This window comes from Opisthocomus hoazin, chromosome 28, assembly GCF_030867145.1.
Source record: "Opisthocomus hoazin isolate bOpiHoa1 chromosome 28, bOpiHoa1.hap1, whole genome shotgun sequence".
NCBI lineage: Eukaryota > Metazoa > Chordata > Aves > Opisthocomiformes > Opisthocomidae > Opisthocomus > Opisthocomus hoazin.
This window is the reverse complement of record NC_134441.1, coordinates 2857638-2876410: the sequence shown is the minus strand read 5'-3', so window position 1 is coordinate 2876410 and position 18773 is coordinate 2857638. Positions and strand designations below refer to the sequence as shown.

The 18773-nt window shown below is 52.0% G+C and overlaps 1 protein-coding gene across 4 annotated transcripts in view; it reads right to left on the bottom strand.

Moving 5' to 3' along the window:
• GFPT1 (glutamine--fructose-6-phosphate transaminase 1) overlaps positions 1-18773 on the bottom strand; it is a 54246-nt gene that overhangs the window by 31221 nt on the left and 4252 nt on the right. For all 4 annotated transcript variants that reach the window (XM_075444859.1, XM_075444856.1, XM_075444858.1 and 1 more), the window contains exons 2-8: positions 10641-10748; positions 10143-10250; positions 8709-8834; positions 8312-8370; positions 1883-2017; positions 1011-1072; positions 175-254 (exon numbers count right to left, since the gene is read on the bottom strand). In XM_075444859.1, coding sequence (XP_075300974.1) covers positions 175-254; positions 1011-1072; positions 1883-2017; positions 8312-8370; positions 8709-8823 — 451 coding nt within the window. In that variant the 5' untranslated portion in view covers positions 8824-8834; positions 10143-10250; positions 10641-10748. The remainder of the gene's footprint in view (positions 1-174; positions 255-1010; positions 1073-1882; positions 2018-8311; positions 8371-8708; positions 8835-10142; positions 10251-10640; positions 10749-18773) is intronic.

The window sequence follows — 18773 nt, the reverse complement described above, 5'->3', positions numbered from 1 at the left end:
TTACTTAAAAAACAATAAAATCTCTTTTTTATAATGGTTTAATTTACAGATGAAAGCTTAAAAAGTGTAATATGTATTGCAGAGCATGCAACTGTGTGTGAAACTCCGTGCTTGTACACGGGTCTGAGCGTGGCTGGATCGCGGCTCCCCCGGGGAAGGGGTGCTCCCACTCACCCGTCCGGTAGAGTATCGGGATGTGGTCGGTGGAGAGCTTGTGCTCGCTGCGCACGCCGATGAGCAGGGGGCTGCCTCGCCTGTGGGAGGACATCGAGTTACGACCCTCGGCGCCCAAAGGTTCATCGCCCTGACACGCGACCTGAGGGGACTCATTCTCCAGCACAGCAACTGAACTCAGCTAAAAAAGAGCGAGCTCCCCGCAGACAAGCTGTTAGCGCTGCAAGCACCGGAGGCCACAAGACAGAGCGAAAGAATCTCTGAATAAATACAACGCAAGGACACGAGGAATCAGTCTCAAGCTTAGCAGAAGCTCTGCAAGAGCAACTGAAATCCCAGGGACCCTCGAGCCAGGAAGGCGCCGGCTGTTCCTCGCTGCGCGCATCTACAAACAGCTGGCGGCACCAAATCCAAAGCTGTGCCAGGCACGTGTGTTGGTTACAGTGGTGCCGACGTTTACAAGTGGAGTAGAAAACCTGACCACCAGGCTGGCCCAGCGTCCAGTCAGACGGAGGACTCGTCCAAACGCTGCCACAAACACAAGCACAAAGGAGGAGGGAAAGCCATCTCCTTCCAAAGCTCTCGCAACCACAGTCTACGAGAAAAGCCGTTCCAGACCAGCCACGATGCAGGTGGTCGCTAAGAAATTTTTGAAACATTTTGGGGAATTTGCTGCTATCATCAATGAAAAACAAGAGAAAGGAAACGTAGAACAACAGCCAGCATATACAGTGTGATGAAAACAACCTCTACTCCCTTGTCTTCTCACTGCGGGGGGACAAAAAAAGTGACACACAGGGTGCAACAAGAACGTTCTCTCCCACAGCAACACTCACCTGGTGCCGACAGCCTGACCGGGGTAGTGAACGCTTTTGAACACCAGGGCGAAGGCACCTTCCTGGAACCAGAGAAACAGCAACGGTTTGTGCCGTCAGCCGAGGCCTGGGCCACCGCTTCAGGACCCCCAGCACAGAAGATGCACCCGTAACAACGAGCGGGCGGCTTCACAGCCGTCTTCAGAGCCACCAGAAGCTCCAGGCACCTCACTCCGGAAGGGTGTCCCCGTGTCCCCCCCCCCAAGCCCGGGCAGCTCCTCCTCAACCGCTCCAGGAGTTCCTCAACTGTTCCAGGAGTCTTGTGGCCAGCCCCACGCTCGGACATCCCTGGCTGCCCGTGGAAGCGTGCCTGCCTTCGGAGAGCAGCGAGGGGACTCACAAAGGCAAAGGGCTGGTAAAAGAACTGCCAAAACCCTGGGGCTGTTTGCTCAGGCGCGGTGGCACCGACCGGACAGGCGAGCCACCGCCATCCGCCAGCAAAACGTCTTCCTGCTCTGCTGCGACCACAGCTCCTGCCAGGGGAATCGCTCAGGTGTCTCTGGACCACCGCGCTCCGGGACGAGGGGATCCTGGCGGGACCCTGTTCCCCAGCACAGCTGGCCAGAGGTGGAACCAAGTGCTACGCGAGGCAGCTCCCATGAGGGATCAGCAGCTCAGAACGCGGAGGGGTTGGGGAAGACTGGGAGCACTGGGAAGACTGGGAGCACGGACTCATGTTTACTGTCCCACCCAGCTCCTACGCCCCCAACACGCCAGGGACTGGCTGTCCTGCGCCCCCAGATTTTGACATTTTCACATAAGCATTGACTAATGTCGTTATTTTGTGGGTGTGTGTCTGTCTGTCCGTCCCCCCCCCCGGCTCCCAGCATTACCAGCTGCTGGATGACCCTCTCCACCAGCGTGGTGAAGCTGATGTCGTCGCTGTCCCGGTTGTCGTACATGTACTTGACCAGCTTGGCGATGCTCTCCGTGTCCGTCTCCGACTCGAAGTCGTAGCCCTTGCTCTCCTGCAGCGACAGCGCCCGGGGTGACCGGCGCCCTGCCCTCCCCCCGCCCTCCTTTGCCTTCCTTCTCTTCCCTCCCCACCCTTCCTTCGTTTTTACTTCCCTTTCCCTCCTTTTTCCTTCCTTTGTCCCTGCATTTCCTTCTCCTTTTTTCCTGCCATCTTCTTTCCTGCTTTTCCTTTTTTCCCTTTTTCACTCCTCCCTTTCTGTTTTTCTCATGCCTTTCCTTTTTTCTCCTGCCTTTGTCCCCACCTTTTTTCCTTCCCTTCTTGCCTTTCCTTTTTTCCTTCCTTCCTTTGCTTTTACCCTTCTCTCCTGCCTTTCCTTTTCCTTCCTTCATTCCTTTTTTCCATCCCTCTTCCTTTTTCTTCACCTTCCTGCCTTCCATCCCTCCTATCCTCCTCTTCTTCTCCTTTCCTGCCTTCCGTCCCTCCTTCCCACCTTCCCTCTTCCTATTTCTTCTCCTTTCCTGCCTTCCATCCCTCTTCCTTTTTCTCCTCCTTTCCTGCCTTTCATGTCCCTCCATTTCCTTTTCTCCTTCCTTCCTGACTCTTCCCTTCCTCCTTCTTTCCTGCCTCTCCTTCCCTCCTGCATTTCCTCTCTTCTTCCCTGCCTTTCCTTTTTTATCCTTCCTGACTTTCCTTCTCCTTCCTTGCATTTCCTCTTCCTTTTTTCCCTGCCTCCTGCTTTTTCCTTTCCTGCTTTTGCTTTCTTCTTTTCTTCTTTCCGGCCTTTCCTATTTCCATCTGGCCTTTCCTCTTCCTTCATGCTTTTTTCATCCTTCCTTCAACTTCTTTACTCTTCCTTCCCTCCTACATTTCCTCTTGCTTTTTCCTTCCGTCCTGCCCTTTTTTGCTTTCCTGCCTTTCCTCTTTCCTTCCCCTCCTGTATTTCCTCTTCCTTCCTTTCCTTTTTCCTTCCCTGCTTTTCTCCTCTCCCCCAATTTTCCATTTCTCCTGCCATGTTTCCTTTTTCATTTGCTCCTTCCTGCCTTCGTTTTTCCTCACCCATCCTTCTTCCTTACCTCTTTCATTTTCTCTTTTCCTGCATTTTCTCTCATCTCCTTTCTTCTTTCTTCTTCTTTTCTCTTTTCCTTCCTTCCCTCCCTTTCGCTCCGACTCCTTTCCTCCCATTTTATCATTCCTTTCCTTCCCTTTTCCTGCCTCCCATTGCCTTCCTTCTCCCCTGCCTTTCCTTTCTCATTTTCCTTCCTTCTTCCCTTCTTTTTCCTTTTATTTCCTTGCCCTCCTTTTCACTTCCTTTCCCGTTCATCCCTTCTTTTTCCCTTTTCCTTCTGCCTCTCCTTTCTCCTCCCTCCACGCGCACCTCCTTCCTTCTCCTTCTCCTCCTCCTCCCCCTTCCCGCCCCGGGGGGCCGCCCGGGGGGAGGCCGAGCAGAGCAGCCAGGGCGGCACAGGGGAGCGGGAGAGAGCGGGAGGGAGCGGGGCAGGGAGCGGGGCAGGGAGCGGGGCAGGGAGCGGGAGGGAGCGGGGCAGGGAGCGGGGCAGGGAGCGAGTGAGTGCAGGCGAGCGAGTGCACAGTGAGTGTGAGCGGGGCAGCACGAGGGGGGGGAGCGCGAGGGCAGAGGGGACGCAAGGGGGGACGGCGAGCGGGCAGTGAGAGGGCAGTGAGCGTGTGTACAGAGTGTGAGTGTGCGTGCAGAGTGTGAGTGTGCGTGCAGAGAGCGAGTGTACATACAGAGTGTGAGTGTGCGTACAGAGTGTGAGTGTGAGTATAGAGTGTGAGTGTGCGTACAGAGTGTGAGTGTGTGTACAGACTGTGAGTGGGCAGTGAGTGTGCATGCAGAGAGCGAGTGTACATACAGAGTGTGAGTGTGCATGGGCAGTGAGTGTGTGTGCAGGGTGAGTGTGAGTGTGCAGTGAGCGTGCGTACAGAGTGTGAGTGGGCAATGAGTGTGCATGCAGAGTGTGAGTGCGTACATAGTGTGAGTGGGCAGTGAGTGTGCATGCAGAGTGTGAGTGGGCAGTGGACGTGCATGCAGAGTGTGAGCGTGAGTGTGTGTAGAGAGCGAGTGTACATACAGAGTGTGAGTGTGCATGGGCAGTGAGTGTGCGTGCAGAGTGTGAGTGTGCGTACAGTGTGAGTGTGCATGCAGAGTGTGAGTGCGTGCAGAGTGTGAATGAGTGTGTGTACAGAGTGAGTGTGAGTGGGCAGTGAGTGTGCGTACAGTGTGAGTGCGTGCAGAGTGTGAGTGTGCAGTGAGCGTGCGTAGAGTGTGTGGGCAGTGAGTGTGCGTAAAGTGTGAGCGTGCATGCAGAGTGTGAGTGTGAGTGCAGAGTATGAGTGGGCAGTAAGTGTGCGTACAGAGTGTGATTGTGAGTGGGCAGTGAGTGTGCGTGCAGAGTGTGCATGTGAGCGTGCATACTGAGTGAGTGTGAGTGGGCAGTGAGTGCATACAGTGTGAGTGTCCATGCAGAGTGTGAGTGGGCAGTGAGTGTGCATGCAGAGTGAGAGTGCGTGCAGAGTGTGAGTGTGAGTGTGCGAAGAGTGTGAGCCTGAGTGTGCAGAGTGTGAGTGGGCAGTGAGTGTGCATGCAGAGTGTGAGTGTGCGTGGGCAGTGAGTGTGCATGTAGGGTGTGAGTGCAGAGTGTGAGTGGGCAGTGAGCATGCGTACAGAGTGAGTGTGAGTGGGCAGTGAGTGTGCGTGCAGAGTGTGAGCGTGAGTGCGTGCAGAGAGCGAGTGTACATACAGAGTGTGAGTGTGCATGGGCAGTGAGTGTGTGTGCAGAGTGTGAGTGTGAGTGTAAGCATTCGTACAGTGTGAGTGGGGAGTGAGTGTGCGTATAGAGTGAGTGCATATAGTGTGAGTGTGCGTGCGAGTGTGAGTCTGCGTACAGAGTGGGCAGTGAGTGTGCGTACAGTGTGAGTGTGCATGGGCAGTGAGTGTGCGTGTAGAGTGAGCGTGCGTGCAGAGTGTGAGTGCAGAGTGTGAGTGGGCAGTGAGCATGCGTATAGAGTGAGTGTGAGTGGGCAGTGAGTGTGCATACAGAGCGTGAGTGGGGAGTGAGTGTGCGTACAGTGTGAGTATGAGTGCGCAGTGTGAATGGGCAGTGAGTGTGCGTGCAGAGTGTGAGTGTGTGTACAGTGTGAGTGGGCATGCAGAGTGTGAGTGTGCGTACATAGTGTGAGTGGGCAGTGAGTGCATGCAGAGTGTGAGCGTGAGTGTGTGTACAGAGAGCGAGTGTACATACAGAGTGTGAGTGCATGGGCAGTGAGTGTGTGTGCAGAGTGTGAGTGGGCAGTGAGTGTGCATGCAGAGTGTGAGTGCGTGCAGAGTGTGAATGAGTGTGTGTACAGAGTGAGTGTGAGTGTGCAGTGAGCGTGCGTAGAGTGTGTGGGCAGTGAGTGTGCGTAAAGTGTGAGCGTGCATGCAGAGTGTGAGTGTGAGTGCAGAGTATGAGTGGGCAGTAAGTGTGCGTACAGACTGCGATTGTGAGTGGGCAGTGAGTGTGCGTGCAGAGTGTGCATGTGAGCGTGCATACTGAGTGAGTGTGAGTGGGCAGTGAGTGCATACAGTGTGAGTGTCCATGCAGAGTGTGAGTGGGCAGTGAGTGTGCATGCAGAGTGAGAGTGCGTGCAGAGTGTGAGTGTGCGTAGAGTGTGAGCCTGAGTGTGCAGACAGAGTGTGAGTGGGCAGTGAGTGTGCATGCAGAGTGTGAGTGTGCGTGGGCAGTGAGTGTGCGTGTAGGGTGTGAGTGCAGAGTGTGAGTGGGCTGTGAGCATGCGTACAGAGTGAGTGTGAGTGGGCAGTGAGTGTGCGTGCAGAGTGTGAGCGTGAGTGCGTGCAGAGAGCGAGTGTACATACAGAGTGTGAGTGTGCATGGGCAGTGAGTGTGTGTGCAGAGTGTGAGTGTGAGTGTAAGCATTCGTACAGTGTGAGTGGGGAGTGAGTGTGCGTATAGAGTGAGTGCATATAGTGTGAGTGTGCGTGTGAGTGTGAGTCTGCGTATAGAGTGAGTGGGCAGTGAGTGTGCGTACAGTGTGAGTGTGCATGGGCAGTGAGTGTGCGTGTAGAGTGAGCGTGCATGCAGAGTGTGAGTGCAGAGTGTGAGTGGGCAGGGAGCGTGTGTATGGAGTGTGAGTGTGAGCGTGCGTGCAGTGTGAGCTGGCAGCGCGCGTGCACAGTGTGAGTGTGAGTGGGCCGTGAGCGGGCGGCGCGGGCAGAACCCGGCGTCCAAGGCTGCGCACGTGGAAAGTGAGAGCAACCGTGAGAACTGGAGTGCGAGCGGCTGCTCCCCCGAGTGTGAGCTGGGAGCGCAGGAGCGACTGTGGATGGGGGATGAGTGTGTGTGGGGGGTGAGCATGAGTGGAGGAGTGAGTGTGAGTGCAAGAACGAGTGGGGAGGCATGAGCGGGGAGTGAGAGTGCAGGAGGGGAACACGCGGGCGAGTGTGAGCACGGGGAGCGTGAGCGAAGGCTGAGTGTGGGAGCGAGAGGGAGCGTGGGGGAGCGAGTGGCAGAGCAAGGAGTGTGAGTGGGAGCAGCAAGTACGAGTGGGGGCTGGGGGGGAGGTGGGAGTGTGAAGGAGCGTGAGTGGGAGGTGAGCATGAGTAGGGAAGTGTGAGTGGGGGGTGTGAGTAAAGGAACGAGTGCGAGAAGGAGGGGGAGTGAGGAGGAGTGTGAGTAGGGGAGTGAGGAAGTGCGAGAATACGGACAGCGAGGAACGTGGGGGCGGGGTGCGAGAGACGGCGAGTGTGAGGGCGAGTGGGAGAGTGAACAGGGCTGAGTGTGAGTGGGGAACGGCGCAGTGAATGGGAGCGAGAAGTGTGAGTGGCAGGGTGAGTGTGAGTGGGGAGTGTGAGTGGGGAGTGTGAGAATGAAGGAACGAGCAGGGTGAGTCTAAGTGTGGGAGTGAGTGGAGGAGTGCGAGTGAGTGAGAGTGAGTGGGGGGATAAGGAGGCTGGAGTGTGAGTGGAAAGGCAGGTGGGGGAGTGAGTGTGAGGATATGAACGGGGTAAGTGTGAGTGGGGACTGTGAGAGGAGTGTGACATGAGTGGGGTGAGTGTGAGTGAGTGAGGAGGGGAATGGGGTAGTGAGTGGAGGGTGAAGGAGGGTGAGTGGGGAGTGAGTGGCAGAGCTTTAGAGGAGTGAGTGTGAGATCAGTGGGGGAGCGTGAGTGTGAGTGTGTGAATGAGTAAGGTGAGAGTGAGGGTGAGCACGCTGAGTGTGAGTCAAGTGTGAACAGGAGTGTGAGTGGGGAACGGGGCAGCGCATGGGGAGCGCAGAGAAGTGTGAGTGGGACGGTGAGTGGGGAGGTGTGAGTGGGACTGGAGGAGGGTGAGGGGGAGTGTGAGTGGGGGAGTGTGAGTGAGAATGGGAGCTGAGTGCGAGGGGGAGTGCGTGTGGGTGAGTGGGGAATGGGGCAAGTGAGTGGGGGAATATGAGTGGGAGGGTGAGTGTGAGTGGGGGAATGTGAGAATATGAGCGGGAGTGAGTAGGGTATGTAGGAAGGGGAGTGGAGACTGAGTGGAGGAGAGCAGTGAGTGTGAGGCGAGTGGGGAAAGCGGGAGAGTGTGAGTGGGGGAGTGAGCGTAAGTGAATATGCGTGGGGGGATGGGGTGGAGTGGGCTCCGAGTGGGCGTGAGTGCAAGGACAGGAGTGGGGGAACGCAGGGAGGGAGAGTGAGTAGGGGAGTGAGTGTGTGAGTGGGGGGTGAAAGTGAAGGAGTGAGTGTGAGAATGAGTGGGGGAGTGTGGGTGAACAGGGTGTGAGTGTGCAAACATGAGTGGGGGCATGGGGTAGTGAGTGGGGGGCGAGGGGGAGTGTGAACAGGAGGGTGAGGGTGAGTGTGAGAAGGGAGTGCGTGGAATCATGAGAGGTGTGGGAGTGGGAACAGAGCGAGTGTGAGTGGGGGAGTGTGTGGAGTATGAGTGTGAGTGGGGGGAGGGAGTTTAGGAAGGCAAGTGCAAGTGGGGGAGTGTGAGTGGAGAGTGTGAGAAGGGTGAGGGAGTGTGAGTGAAGAGTGGGGGTAGCGGAGGAGGGCGAGTGGGAAAGTGAGTGTGAGTGGTGGGTGATGGAGCGGGGGCAGGAGTGTAAGCTGGGGAGTGGGAGTGGGAGGGTGAGTGTGAGTGAGGCAGGGAGCGAAAGGGGGATGGCAGTGCCAGAATGTGAGCAGGAGGGTGAGTGTGAGCAGCGCGAGTGCAAAACGTGAGGGAACGACTGGAGGGGAGCGAATGGAGGGGTGAGAGAACGGGAGCGCGAGTGCAGGAGTGGGGGTGGGACAGTGAGCGTGCGAGTACGAGTGGGGCCGTGAGTGGGGCCGTGGCGGGGGGGCTCACCAGGAACTTGCGCAGGTCCTTGTAGTTGGTGATGATGCCGTTGTGGATGACGATGAACTCTGGGGACGAGGACAGGCCCCGCTCAGCCCCGGCCGGGCACCACGGGGCTTCACCGGGTGCAGCCGGGGCCGGCAGCGGGACCGGGAGCTCCCAAGAACAGCGTGAAAATCCCCACCGGGCAGCCCGGCTGCGGCTCCCCTCCTCCCGGCACTGCGCCCGCGCGCCCACCGTGCCTCCGGGCACTGACCCTCACAGACCCCTCCCCGCAGCCGGAGCCAACCCCAACCCCAGCCCCTCCGGCTTCACGGTGACCGGGCTGGGCACCGCGGCCCGCACCAGCCCCGCACCAGCCCCGCGCGCTGCCGGGAGCCGCGGCTCCTCCGGCCAGGGCACTCACCGTTGTTCTTGTCCGAGCGCTGCGGGTGGCTGTTGATGGGGTTGGGCTCGCCGTGGGTCGCCCAGCGGGTGTGGGCGATTCCAAGGTGCACATCGAACTCGATGTCGAGGTCCATGTCCTGTTGCTCTGCGGCAGGAGGAGGAGGAGGAGGTTTTAGCACGGAGGGGCTGTGCCCACCCCAAAGCCAGCGTGGGGGTCTCAGCAGGCCTCGGGGCGCCGCGGGCCAGCAACACCGAAACAGAATCGGCAAATCCGGCAAAACATGGAGCGCGTTCTCGGGGGATTCAGAATGCAGACGCACACAACCGACCTCCCTGCGTTCCTCACCCCGTCAAAATAAAAAACAACTTTAAGAAATTATCCAGCCGTAATTTCTGTCTCTGGGGTGCCCCTTGCCATCCTGTCACCTCCCGCACGCTGCCAGTGGCGACCGCACCGGCCCGTTCCGTGGTTCCACACCACCGTGGTCAGAACACTCCTCACCAACCCTCGCCCCCACAAAGCACACCACCAGCTTTAACCCGTCTTGGGGAAAAGAAGATCCCTTTTGTTCCACGAGCGTCTCCACGATCTCTCTAACACTGCACACCCTGCGATTTTGCTGCGCAGGCAAACACCTCTTCTGAAAGGTTCCGAACCCACCATCTTTTGCTTCTGTAATGCCCACCCCACCCCACCTCGCCCGGCCCTCTCAGCCCCGGGTTTTCCCAGCCTGACCCACGCTCCTTCTGGACAAGCAGCGCTGCGCCGCGGGGTTAACGCCGGCACGGGCTGGGAACAGGGAAGTCACCGAACCGCAGCAGCTCCCGGCTGCGCAGGAGATCCTGACCCCTCCAGGACCCGTCCTCGCGCAGCTCACCGGCGCTCCTCGCCTTCTGCGCAGCTTTAACGAACTCCGCGTTAAATCAAGGCAGCGCAGAGAGGCAGAGGCAGCAGACCTCGCTCCCTGTGTCCCAGCAATGTGACAGTTACAGGCAGACATCAGCGCTCTCCCGACGCCATCACTGCTCGATGGGCAGCTTGAGCTGGGACAAGCGTTACGTGTGGAAATTTAAAATTCAGCTGGCAAAGTTACGAGAGCATTTCTCACTTTTTGCCCAAGCTCTAGGAATTCTCTCCCAGGAATCCCCCTTCCCCCAGCTGAAGGAGCATTTTGTTCGGGTTTTTGGGTCTGGGCTCTGAAATGCAGTTCAGGTCTGTTTCCTTTTCATGGGATGTGATTCATTTGTCTTGAGACATCAGGACTTCTCCGTAACTTCCTGACCACATCCAGGGGATCACCGGGTTCTCCACGCAGACGCGCGAGCGTTTACGTGCACAGTTATTTGGAAATACGGTGTTTCTGGGTGAACCGGGGGACATTCAAACCAGAAACGAGATGAGAGGATGTTCCAAGGCAAGGGAGCAGGCAAAGCAGGGAAGGGAAATACGTACTGTGCACCTCTTCGTCCAGAGCCTTCACCTTCCCCTTCTGCTTGATGAGCTGGATTTTGCAAGCATTAGCTTCCCAGTCTTTGTCGTTTCCGCCATCAATTCCCACACCTAAGCACCGTCACGGAATATGGAGAAAGAGCATGAAGGGCAGAAAGAATACTACAGTATTTTATGTAAACAGCTACTGATTATTATTTTTTTTTTCCATAGTGCCCTCTGTCTCCCCAGCCCACTCCCCATATAAATGCAAGAGCCCCTCAGATCAGGAGTGAGTTTTCCCCTTGGCATCCTGTAGGTGTTTTTAAAGAATGCCCACAGAAATCTGGCCACTGACAGTCAATCCAAACCTCTGAGCACACGATCACACGCACATCCAATTTGTGTCCCAGCTTTCTTCAAAAGCAGCAGACAGGAGGAACCACCCACAAACACACCACAAAAATCATCATTGACAAGCCAAAGTTCAAAAATGAACGGCTGCTGCTCGGAGAGAGCTACCTGCAGAATCATAGCCTCTGTACTCCAGCCGCTGGAGCCCTTTGATAAGGGTCTCCAGGATCTCCCGCCTCGTCCGGGGAACATGGTAGTTCAGGTAAGCAAAGATGCCTGTATGGGGAAAAAGAGCGTTAATCTTACAACATCACAGCTGAGGAAGCTCCGTACGTGCCATCTACTCTCTGCGCACGAAGCTAGAACTCAAACAAGCCTGCGTACCGAGAACCCCCTGCAGGAAGGTACCACCACGTTCCCAGCCTTTCCTCACCCCACCCGAGGTCCAACGGAGAAGATGTCGCTAACATCTGAGATCAAAACTAACGACAAAAGGCCAGCGTCTTTCTCATGACACTGAAAGCAACCACGCAGGACCAGCCTGGGTGCGAGGGGAGAAAGAACGTCCACGTGAGCTGGACCTGCACGACAGAACGAGCTGTGAGGAGACGGGGCCGGGGACAGGAAACTCCTCGCTCCAGAGGACAAACTCAAGGCTTGCCAAGACTGAGCTTTGCAGGCTGAAGCACCATCTTCAGCAGGGATGCTTCCTCGAAGAGCTTTCTCTAAGTTCTTCCCACAGACTCATTAAGGAAAAAAACCATTTACCTCATGCTAACTAACACCCTCAAAATAATGGAGCCGTTTTTCCTGTGGGTTGAAAAATAAATTGTTGCTTCTGTTTTTCAGCAGTGATGGGGGCACACAAATTCCTACATCTCCAACGCCAACTACGGCTGTTTCAGAAGGATTTCCTTTGGCGCCATCGTGAAGCAGTGGCATGAGAAGACATTTACAGGATGCTAGAAATATCTGTACTTGAAATCCACCATTTCCCCCGTCTAACATTTTAAAGGAGAAAAATATCTGCGTGGAATAAAAGCAAGACAGGTTTCACACAAACACCCGGATACGTAAGGGACTGGTAAGTCGAGGTTTGTAATTTGAGAAACTTTATCAAAACCTTTCGAGGAGAACGGAGCTCAGTCGCGCACACGCAAAAACAAAGTCCTTTTAAAGGCATCCCAAATCGGTGATTTTCTTCCGACAGCGCTGCCGTACAGCCCTGCCTCGCAGTCCCCAAACTTATGTTCGTGTGAAAAATTGTCCTCCCAAGATGACTTTCGGAACATGTTATCTTTAAGTTTACCCACAGATCATTTTAAAGAACGTTTGAAAAATGGCTTCTTAAGCTGATTGTGTTTCAGAATTAAACTAAATAATTCAAGGCCTTCTGATCTCTTGATTGATTTTGTAAGTAGAAATGCAGGCTACTCAGAGTCACTGGGAGCACTGAGCACCACAGAGCAACGCACCAAAACGTTCAGGAGGGATGTTCTGGCCTGAGCAGGGACAACAAGGTCATACAGCCATGTACTGTTCCGACACCCTCCCACTCCTTCTCCGTTTCACACAGACTGTGGCTACAGGTCTCGGGACAAGTTTGGCATCGGCTTCACCTTCCCATTCCCAAAGCACGAGAAGCTACAACACCCTGAAGTTCTGCTGCAAAAAGAGCATGCCACGTCTTGCTTATTTTCTTCATTATTGCTAGAAAATATTAGATGCACGTTCTATTGTTCCTCTTTCTTAAAGCACCTAGTCAGATGAAGGAAAAAAAAAAAAAGGAGCTTTTTACTTGGTTTCTTTCCTGCCTTCGTTTGCCCAAAGCCTTCTCCAATAACCACTACCAGGACCAAGTTCATAAAAACCTGCAGGTTCACGTCCATTGCTGCTGACATCCTGAACCAACCAAGCCCTGCCGCTGCCACCTCCTGATGGCGTTTGCTCAGCTCGAACGCTGGTCCCAGTAACCACACGGAGAGGGTGAGGTCCTCCTCCACAAACCTCGCCCTTACAGCTAAAAACTCAGCAGATAATACAACACCAACAGCAGTTAACAACCTCTGCTTGTTTCAGAAGCCTCCTCTCAAGGATACTTTCCCCACGCTCTCGGTCTCCGGAGCCTCCTCCCCACCCTTCTGGCAAATAAAAAGTTTTCCAATTTGAGATACTTCGTTCACTCTGCTTCTAAAAACTGCATTCTCCAGGAGAACAGCAACCTCCCTGTTTACAAGCGAACTGACCCCCAGCAGCTGTCACGCAGGCTGAAGGGCGGCACATTTCAGCTGTATCCTGGATGCCTCAAATCCTTGAAGCGACTTCCAGGTCTCCCACCAGGAGCACGAGGCAGACTGCTTTCTGGGCAGGCAGCTGGAATAGCCCCTCTCTCCATATTTACCAGAAACCTCCCAAACAGGCGCCCAGTGCAGCGGTAGCATTACACGCAAAAATAACCCGTGTGCACCATAAAGCAGAGGAAACGAGCACACGAGATGGCTTTGAAAAGGCACGCGGGGCTCCAGCAGTTCCTGACATTTCCCTTTACACCAAAGCCACCTACCATGGCAACCAAAGGAAAGCTACTTCAGCAGGCATAATTATAACCAGCACGAGTAATTACAGAAACATGAACGCTGCTTACGTTTTTCCAAATTAGCTAAATAACTTCAGAGTTGAAACCTCTCTCCCTGCCTTACGCACCTCGGCAGCACACGCGAAGGGTCCCACCCCCACCCACACGCTGGAGCCTTACCCTTCCGACAGCGCCGGGCAGCTCCTCGCTCTGGGAACAGCCCTCCAGAAGCACCTGCAATCTCTGCGTCCCCCTCGGCAGCACGTCAGCTGTCTTGCTGATCAAACGGGCGCGGGCGAGGGGACACCAAGGAAACACCACAGCCCCTTGCTCAAAGCCCCACTGAAGATCGCTTTGCACAGCACTTTCCACACAGACCCTTGGTGCCCCAGCAAGGTCATTCAAATGAAGTTGTCCATGTGAAAAGAAAGCCTAACTCTACAGACAGGCACAACTATTAGGCAGAAACTTGGTTTCCTTTGATAAAATATTTTCATAAATGTGAATTGATCATTTTAGTCTCCATCCTGCTTCTGGCACAAGGATTGTAACTTATTCTGAATCAAAAAAATGGCACAAAACCAGAACTATTTTCCTCTAGCCAGGGCTGACTTTGGACATCTTTGTTAAATCTGAATCCACACCAGACAGTGGCTTGAAACGTTATTTTCTCTGCACATTTTAACAAGTTCAGTCACACCTGAACTTAAAAAAAACTCAACAGCAACAACAAAAAAACAAACCAACAGCCCAAAACTGGCTTCCTTGCCACAGACCACAGCTGCTAGCAGTGTACAACAAGACGCCATGCACTGAACAGCAACCAAGTAGAAACTGTCTTCCTCCAGGAAGGGATGGCTCATCTGGAATGAGACTGAAAAAAATACTGCTTCTTTCTACTTGTATTGCAAACAAACAGCAAACATCTATCTAGAAAGGAGCCAACTTGGCATTTGTCTCAGGCACTAAAAAAATCTACTAATTACAGCATAATTCTATTAAGATTATCCGTGAGGACTACAAAAAAAAATCTGAATCTAAGACTAAGAATGCCACCAAAAAAAAAAAAAACAAAACAAAACACAAAACCCAAGGAATTGAGTGCTTCTTATCAGAAGACACAAGAGACTCTGGAAAAGCAAGCCAGCTGAAAGAAATGCAAATACAGTATTAACGCTGCAAAATATGCGGACACACTCTTCAAAAGAGACGACCGTGTAAACATTGGGAGATTCAGTTTTGATTCAGTTTGGTTTTTAGATCTTGACAGGGAAACAGCTGGAGCGATAATGGAGACACCACTGTGAAAATAAAATTCTCTGAGCGCACCTGTGATCGACACATTTTACAAAAGAGAAGGCAAGTAAGACCAGCAGGTTTAAAACTCATGTTAGAGAAAACAGGAGAAAAAAAGAAATAAAAATAAATAGAATAACAGATAAAAATGATGCATAATTACAGTAAAAAATGGGACAATAAGGCCGGTGAAAACTAACACGAGCCTTCCTAAACGCACGACTTGCTAATCTGCAAGCTAAAATCCAGTATTTGAAGGTTTATCACCCATTTATGACATTTGATCACAACGAATTATGTGTAAATAACAGTTTCATTTACCAGAAAGATTTTCAAATGCATTTATTTCCTCCTTTTCAAACACCCCATAATAATTTGATTCTTCATAGCTGGAGGCAGTTTCAATCCACACTTGGAAAACAGCATTTCTACTGGCTCTACCCTCACCATCAGATTATTACGGAATATACGAGGGATCGCACCTTGCAATTGCTGCCATTTTGAAGTACAAATCCACTGCCCTCGACACAAACACTGACAAGAAAACACAAAAAAAGACCCGAAGCATTAAACGCTTGCTATGCTTCACGGATCTAAGTGCATTTTTGAGAAATGTTTGTTTCTCCCAGCAGCCACCAACCGGGGCTCTGCAGAGAAGATGCTGCTCTGGAATTACACCTCCAGCCTTCGCTCCCTGTGTAAAGGCACAGCTCGGACCGCGGCTGTGATGTCTCAAAGGGCACTCAGGTGACCCTTACGTCCCAGCATGACAAAGCCCTGGCCGTTCCAGAACAGAACTTCTTTTTACTCCAAAGCTGAAGAGAGGATCACTTCACCCAGCTAAAGAACGTCACCCTCTCCGAGGCGGAACGTGGCAGATGCGGGATGGCACACGGCAGCTCTGCCTCGCAGTTCAGGCCATAAAAGACCTTTCCTCCACGCACCAGAGAGACGTTTTTCTCCCAACCACAATGCCTTGTTAAAGCCTTGATCTCTCCCTCCCTGTGCTTTTATTCAAATCAATCTACACGATTCAAAAGATGAAAAGACGAGAACTGCACAGATCTTTACAGCTGCTTGAAGGCTTCCGTGAGGAGCGCTCTGTCACAAAGCGCCAATTTTTCTGTCAAAGTGACAATTCATTTAAATCACAACAGTCAACGGAAACATCTTGGGTTTGATGAACTTCCAATGCAAATGTAGCAAATTTCTGTCAGGGTCCCATCTGGTGCACCACCAGCTTCTCCTCCTTCCCAGCCTAGATGCCAGGTGCTGAAAACGTAGAAATCTTAAGTCCAAGCAGAACATTCCTGAACCCAACCCACTGCAAATTTCAGGTCCCTACCAGACCTGAGGAGTTTCGGTTTCAGCCCAACTCACGCATTTGGACACCATTCACCACAGGTGTTTCTCAACAGTAACGCCACACCAGCCCTCTGGAACAAGCCAGGAAGAGGAAGTATTGCAGAAAACCAGGATATACAAATGACATTTAATTACGCTACCTTGAGAAGTCTTGAGCTGGCATTGTTTGAGGTCAGATACATAGAATGGTTTGGGTTGGAAGGGACTTTACAGATCATCTGGTTCCAACCGCCCCTGCCATGGGCAGGGACCCCTTCCACCAGCCCAGGGTGCTCAGAGCTCCGTCCAACCCAGCCTTGAACCCTGCCAGGGAGGGGGCAGCCACAGCTTCTCTGGGCACCCTGGGCCAGGGCCTCACCACCCTCATGGGGAAGAATTTCTTCTTAATCTCTAATCTAAACCTGCCCTCTTTTAGTTTAGAGCCATTCCCCCTTGTCCTATCACTACACTCCCTTGTGAAAAAACAAAATAAAATCCCTGTGAACTTCATTCTAGTCCAGCGCTGTTTATAACAGTGAATTCCCAGCTAAAATAAGACAGCAGCAAGCATACTACAGGAATTTATATCTGACAGGCTCAGAAAACACAATACCCCTGTCTGGAATACACTAATATTACTCCAGTACTTGACACTAATATACTGCAAGAATAGAACAGCAGTCATGCTTTACAACATAATAAAAACATTTCAACCAGTAACTTGACACAGGACTTTGTACATATGGACTGAAAAGACTTGCTGAAAGCATGTCAGCTTATCATACGATTCGCCAGTCACACTAAGACTCACCTCAGAAGTCCTCCATGTATTTCTCTTAAGTGAAACATCTGGAACGATATACTTTAAAAAAAAGTATTTCCCTTCTTGCAGGTTTGCCTTAAAAACCTCACCTGGCGAACCACCAGCAGAACAGGTATTCAGCTGCTTGTGAAACTCAGCTCTCTCTCGAGCCGATTTTTAGTATTCAAGCATAAAAGCTAGGCATTCCTAATGACAGCGACATAAAGAACACCCTATAAACACCTGACAGATTTTAACACAACAGCATTTTTACCAAATGGACGGTCATGATTTCTGTTGTTCACGGTCACTAAAATACTTTTTCTGAGAACTTCATTTTCCTGTGACCTTTCTGGTGCTCACGTTCCTTTATTTCATGGCAGGTTCACAGGCAAATGAAATGAATCACCACTACCAAGTAAGAATAAATTATCTTCTCCAGTGTCTTTGAGTACGTGAAGTTACTCAGGAATAGCTTCTCAGAATCCTTTTCCCACAAAAGCAGAAAAGCCTTCAGGCTAGGTTTACTGTCAGATTACAAATTCCTTTACACCATACTGTATATTGTTAAAACCATTTCAACAGATGACGTTATCAGCACACCCACTTGGCATTTCCAGAGAATCCTTTATCCTGGTGCTGATTATTAGGCTCCAGTCTTCAATAAATTAGATGCAGGCTACTAAATATCACATCCACAATACACATTACAGAACGGGAAAAGCGATATTCTTCTTCCAGCTACAGCAAGTGAGACACTAGGCAGTAACTGCAAGTTCTGCCATGGATACTAACCACAGCACAGAACCGACGCTCAGCATCCGCTGGAGTGGGCTCCTATTATTTGCTGCCCGGTGGTTCGGTGAGGTGGAACGCTGTGCCAACCCCTGCGTACCGAAACAACGCTCATTCTGCACAGTTTGAAGGAGCACAAGGTCAGAAACAAGCAGACTATCATTATTATGTCTGCTAGCTGCACATAGGAGAGCTTACGTTCAATTCATGAAGTCTGCGCTGGGAAAACAGCAAAGCAGAAAAACACCCACTCGGTGGGGAGCCACATTTGTCCTCTGGATGTTTCTTTTAGCACCCACGCGCGCACCTCTCTCTCCAGCTAAAAAGGGCAAGATTTCTCCTGTCTAGAGTAAACACCCAGGGCATCGATTCTGCAGGCTCATTCCGGGCGAGCGCCGCTACCCTGTGCTTCACAGCAAGGCAAACACCTCGGTGTACAAACGCTGTTTCGGCAGGTGGGAGGGCAGTCCCCACCGATGTACGCGCAACCCCAGAACTGGAAACCTCAAGTCTTTCTTAAGCCCGTTTTTATCTTCAGTAATCACTAGTAATACAAGGCCTAAATGCCCAAATCCCTTTTTATTGTTAAAAACAGTCAAGGCACACGATAGGTTTACTTATTTACAGAACAGTCTATGGAGCCTGGCTACCTTGAAAAACCTGTTTTCCAAACTATTTCATAGATGCCATTGAACTGGTTTGGTGCATTCAGACCAAAGCACACCCAATCTACACCTGGCTAGGTCTTCAGACTGCAAGTCTGTAATACATACCAGGAACAAAACCTATTTTTCACTATGCTACTAAAACCAAAAACCCAGTACGTCTACACAGCAGCCCTGTCATTTATGCTAGGCATCAAGGAACTGAACTTTGAGGCTGCTTTCCTCCACCTGTCAAGCACTACGAGCGCATCAGACGACAGGACTTCATAAGGTCAAGCGCACCCAAACCTCAACACGGGATTATCAGTACGTTGAAAACGTTGTGTCGGTAACTCCAGTCTTGAAGCTGTCACAGGGATAACTCGGATGACAACAGCAGCATTGTCATCTTTGGGTTTTTTTACAAAAATTCATTATAATAACTACCTTTCTATCTGAGATGAAGTAGATAAAAATCTGAATGTGGAACACGTACCCACCAGACAGCACGGCAAGATAAAGCAACGCATATCCTGACTTACAATTCCACTACAGAAAAGTTGTCTGAGGGTTATACAAGCAACCAGGCCCGCACGGCTGTCACTACGCTGTGTAACATGGCTGCTCAGGCCTTGAGGCAGCCACAGCACAAGAAATCAGAGGCCTCTCCTCGAAGACGTAGCCTACTGTCACTTCAGTTAAGAGAGACAACTAAGTCTTGCCAATGTAAGAACTCAAGAGTACCCACAAGGCAGCTCAGCCTATTTACGACACTTGCATCTGTGAGGGCAAAGCCTCACTTTGTTCACCTTGTTCCTTTGCTGGAGTCTACTGTGTTGCACGGA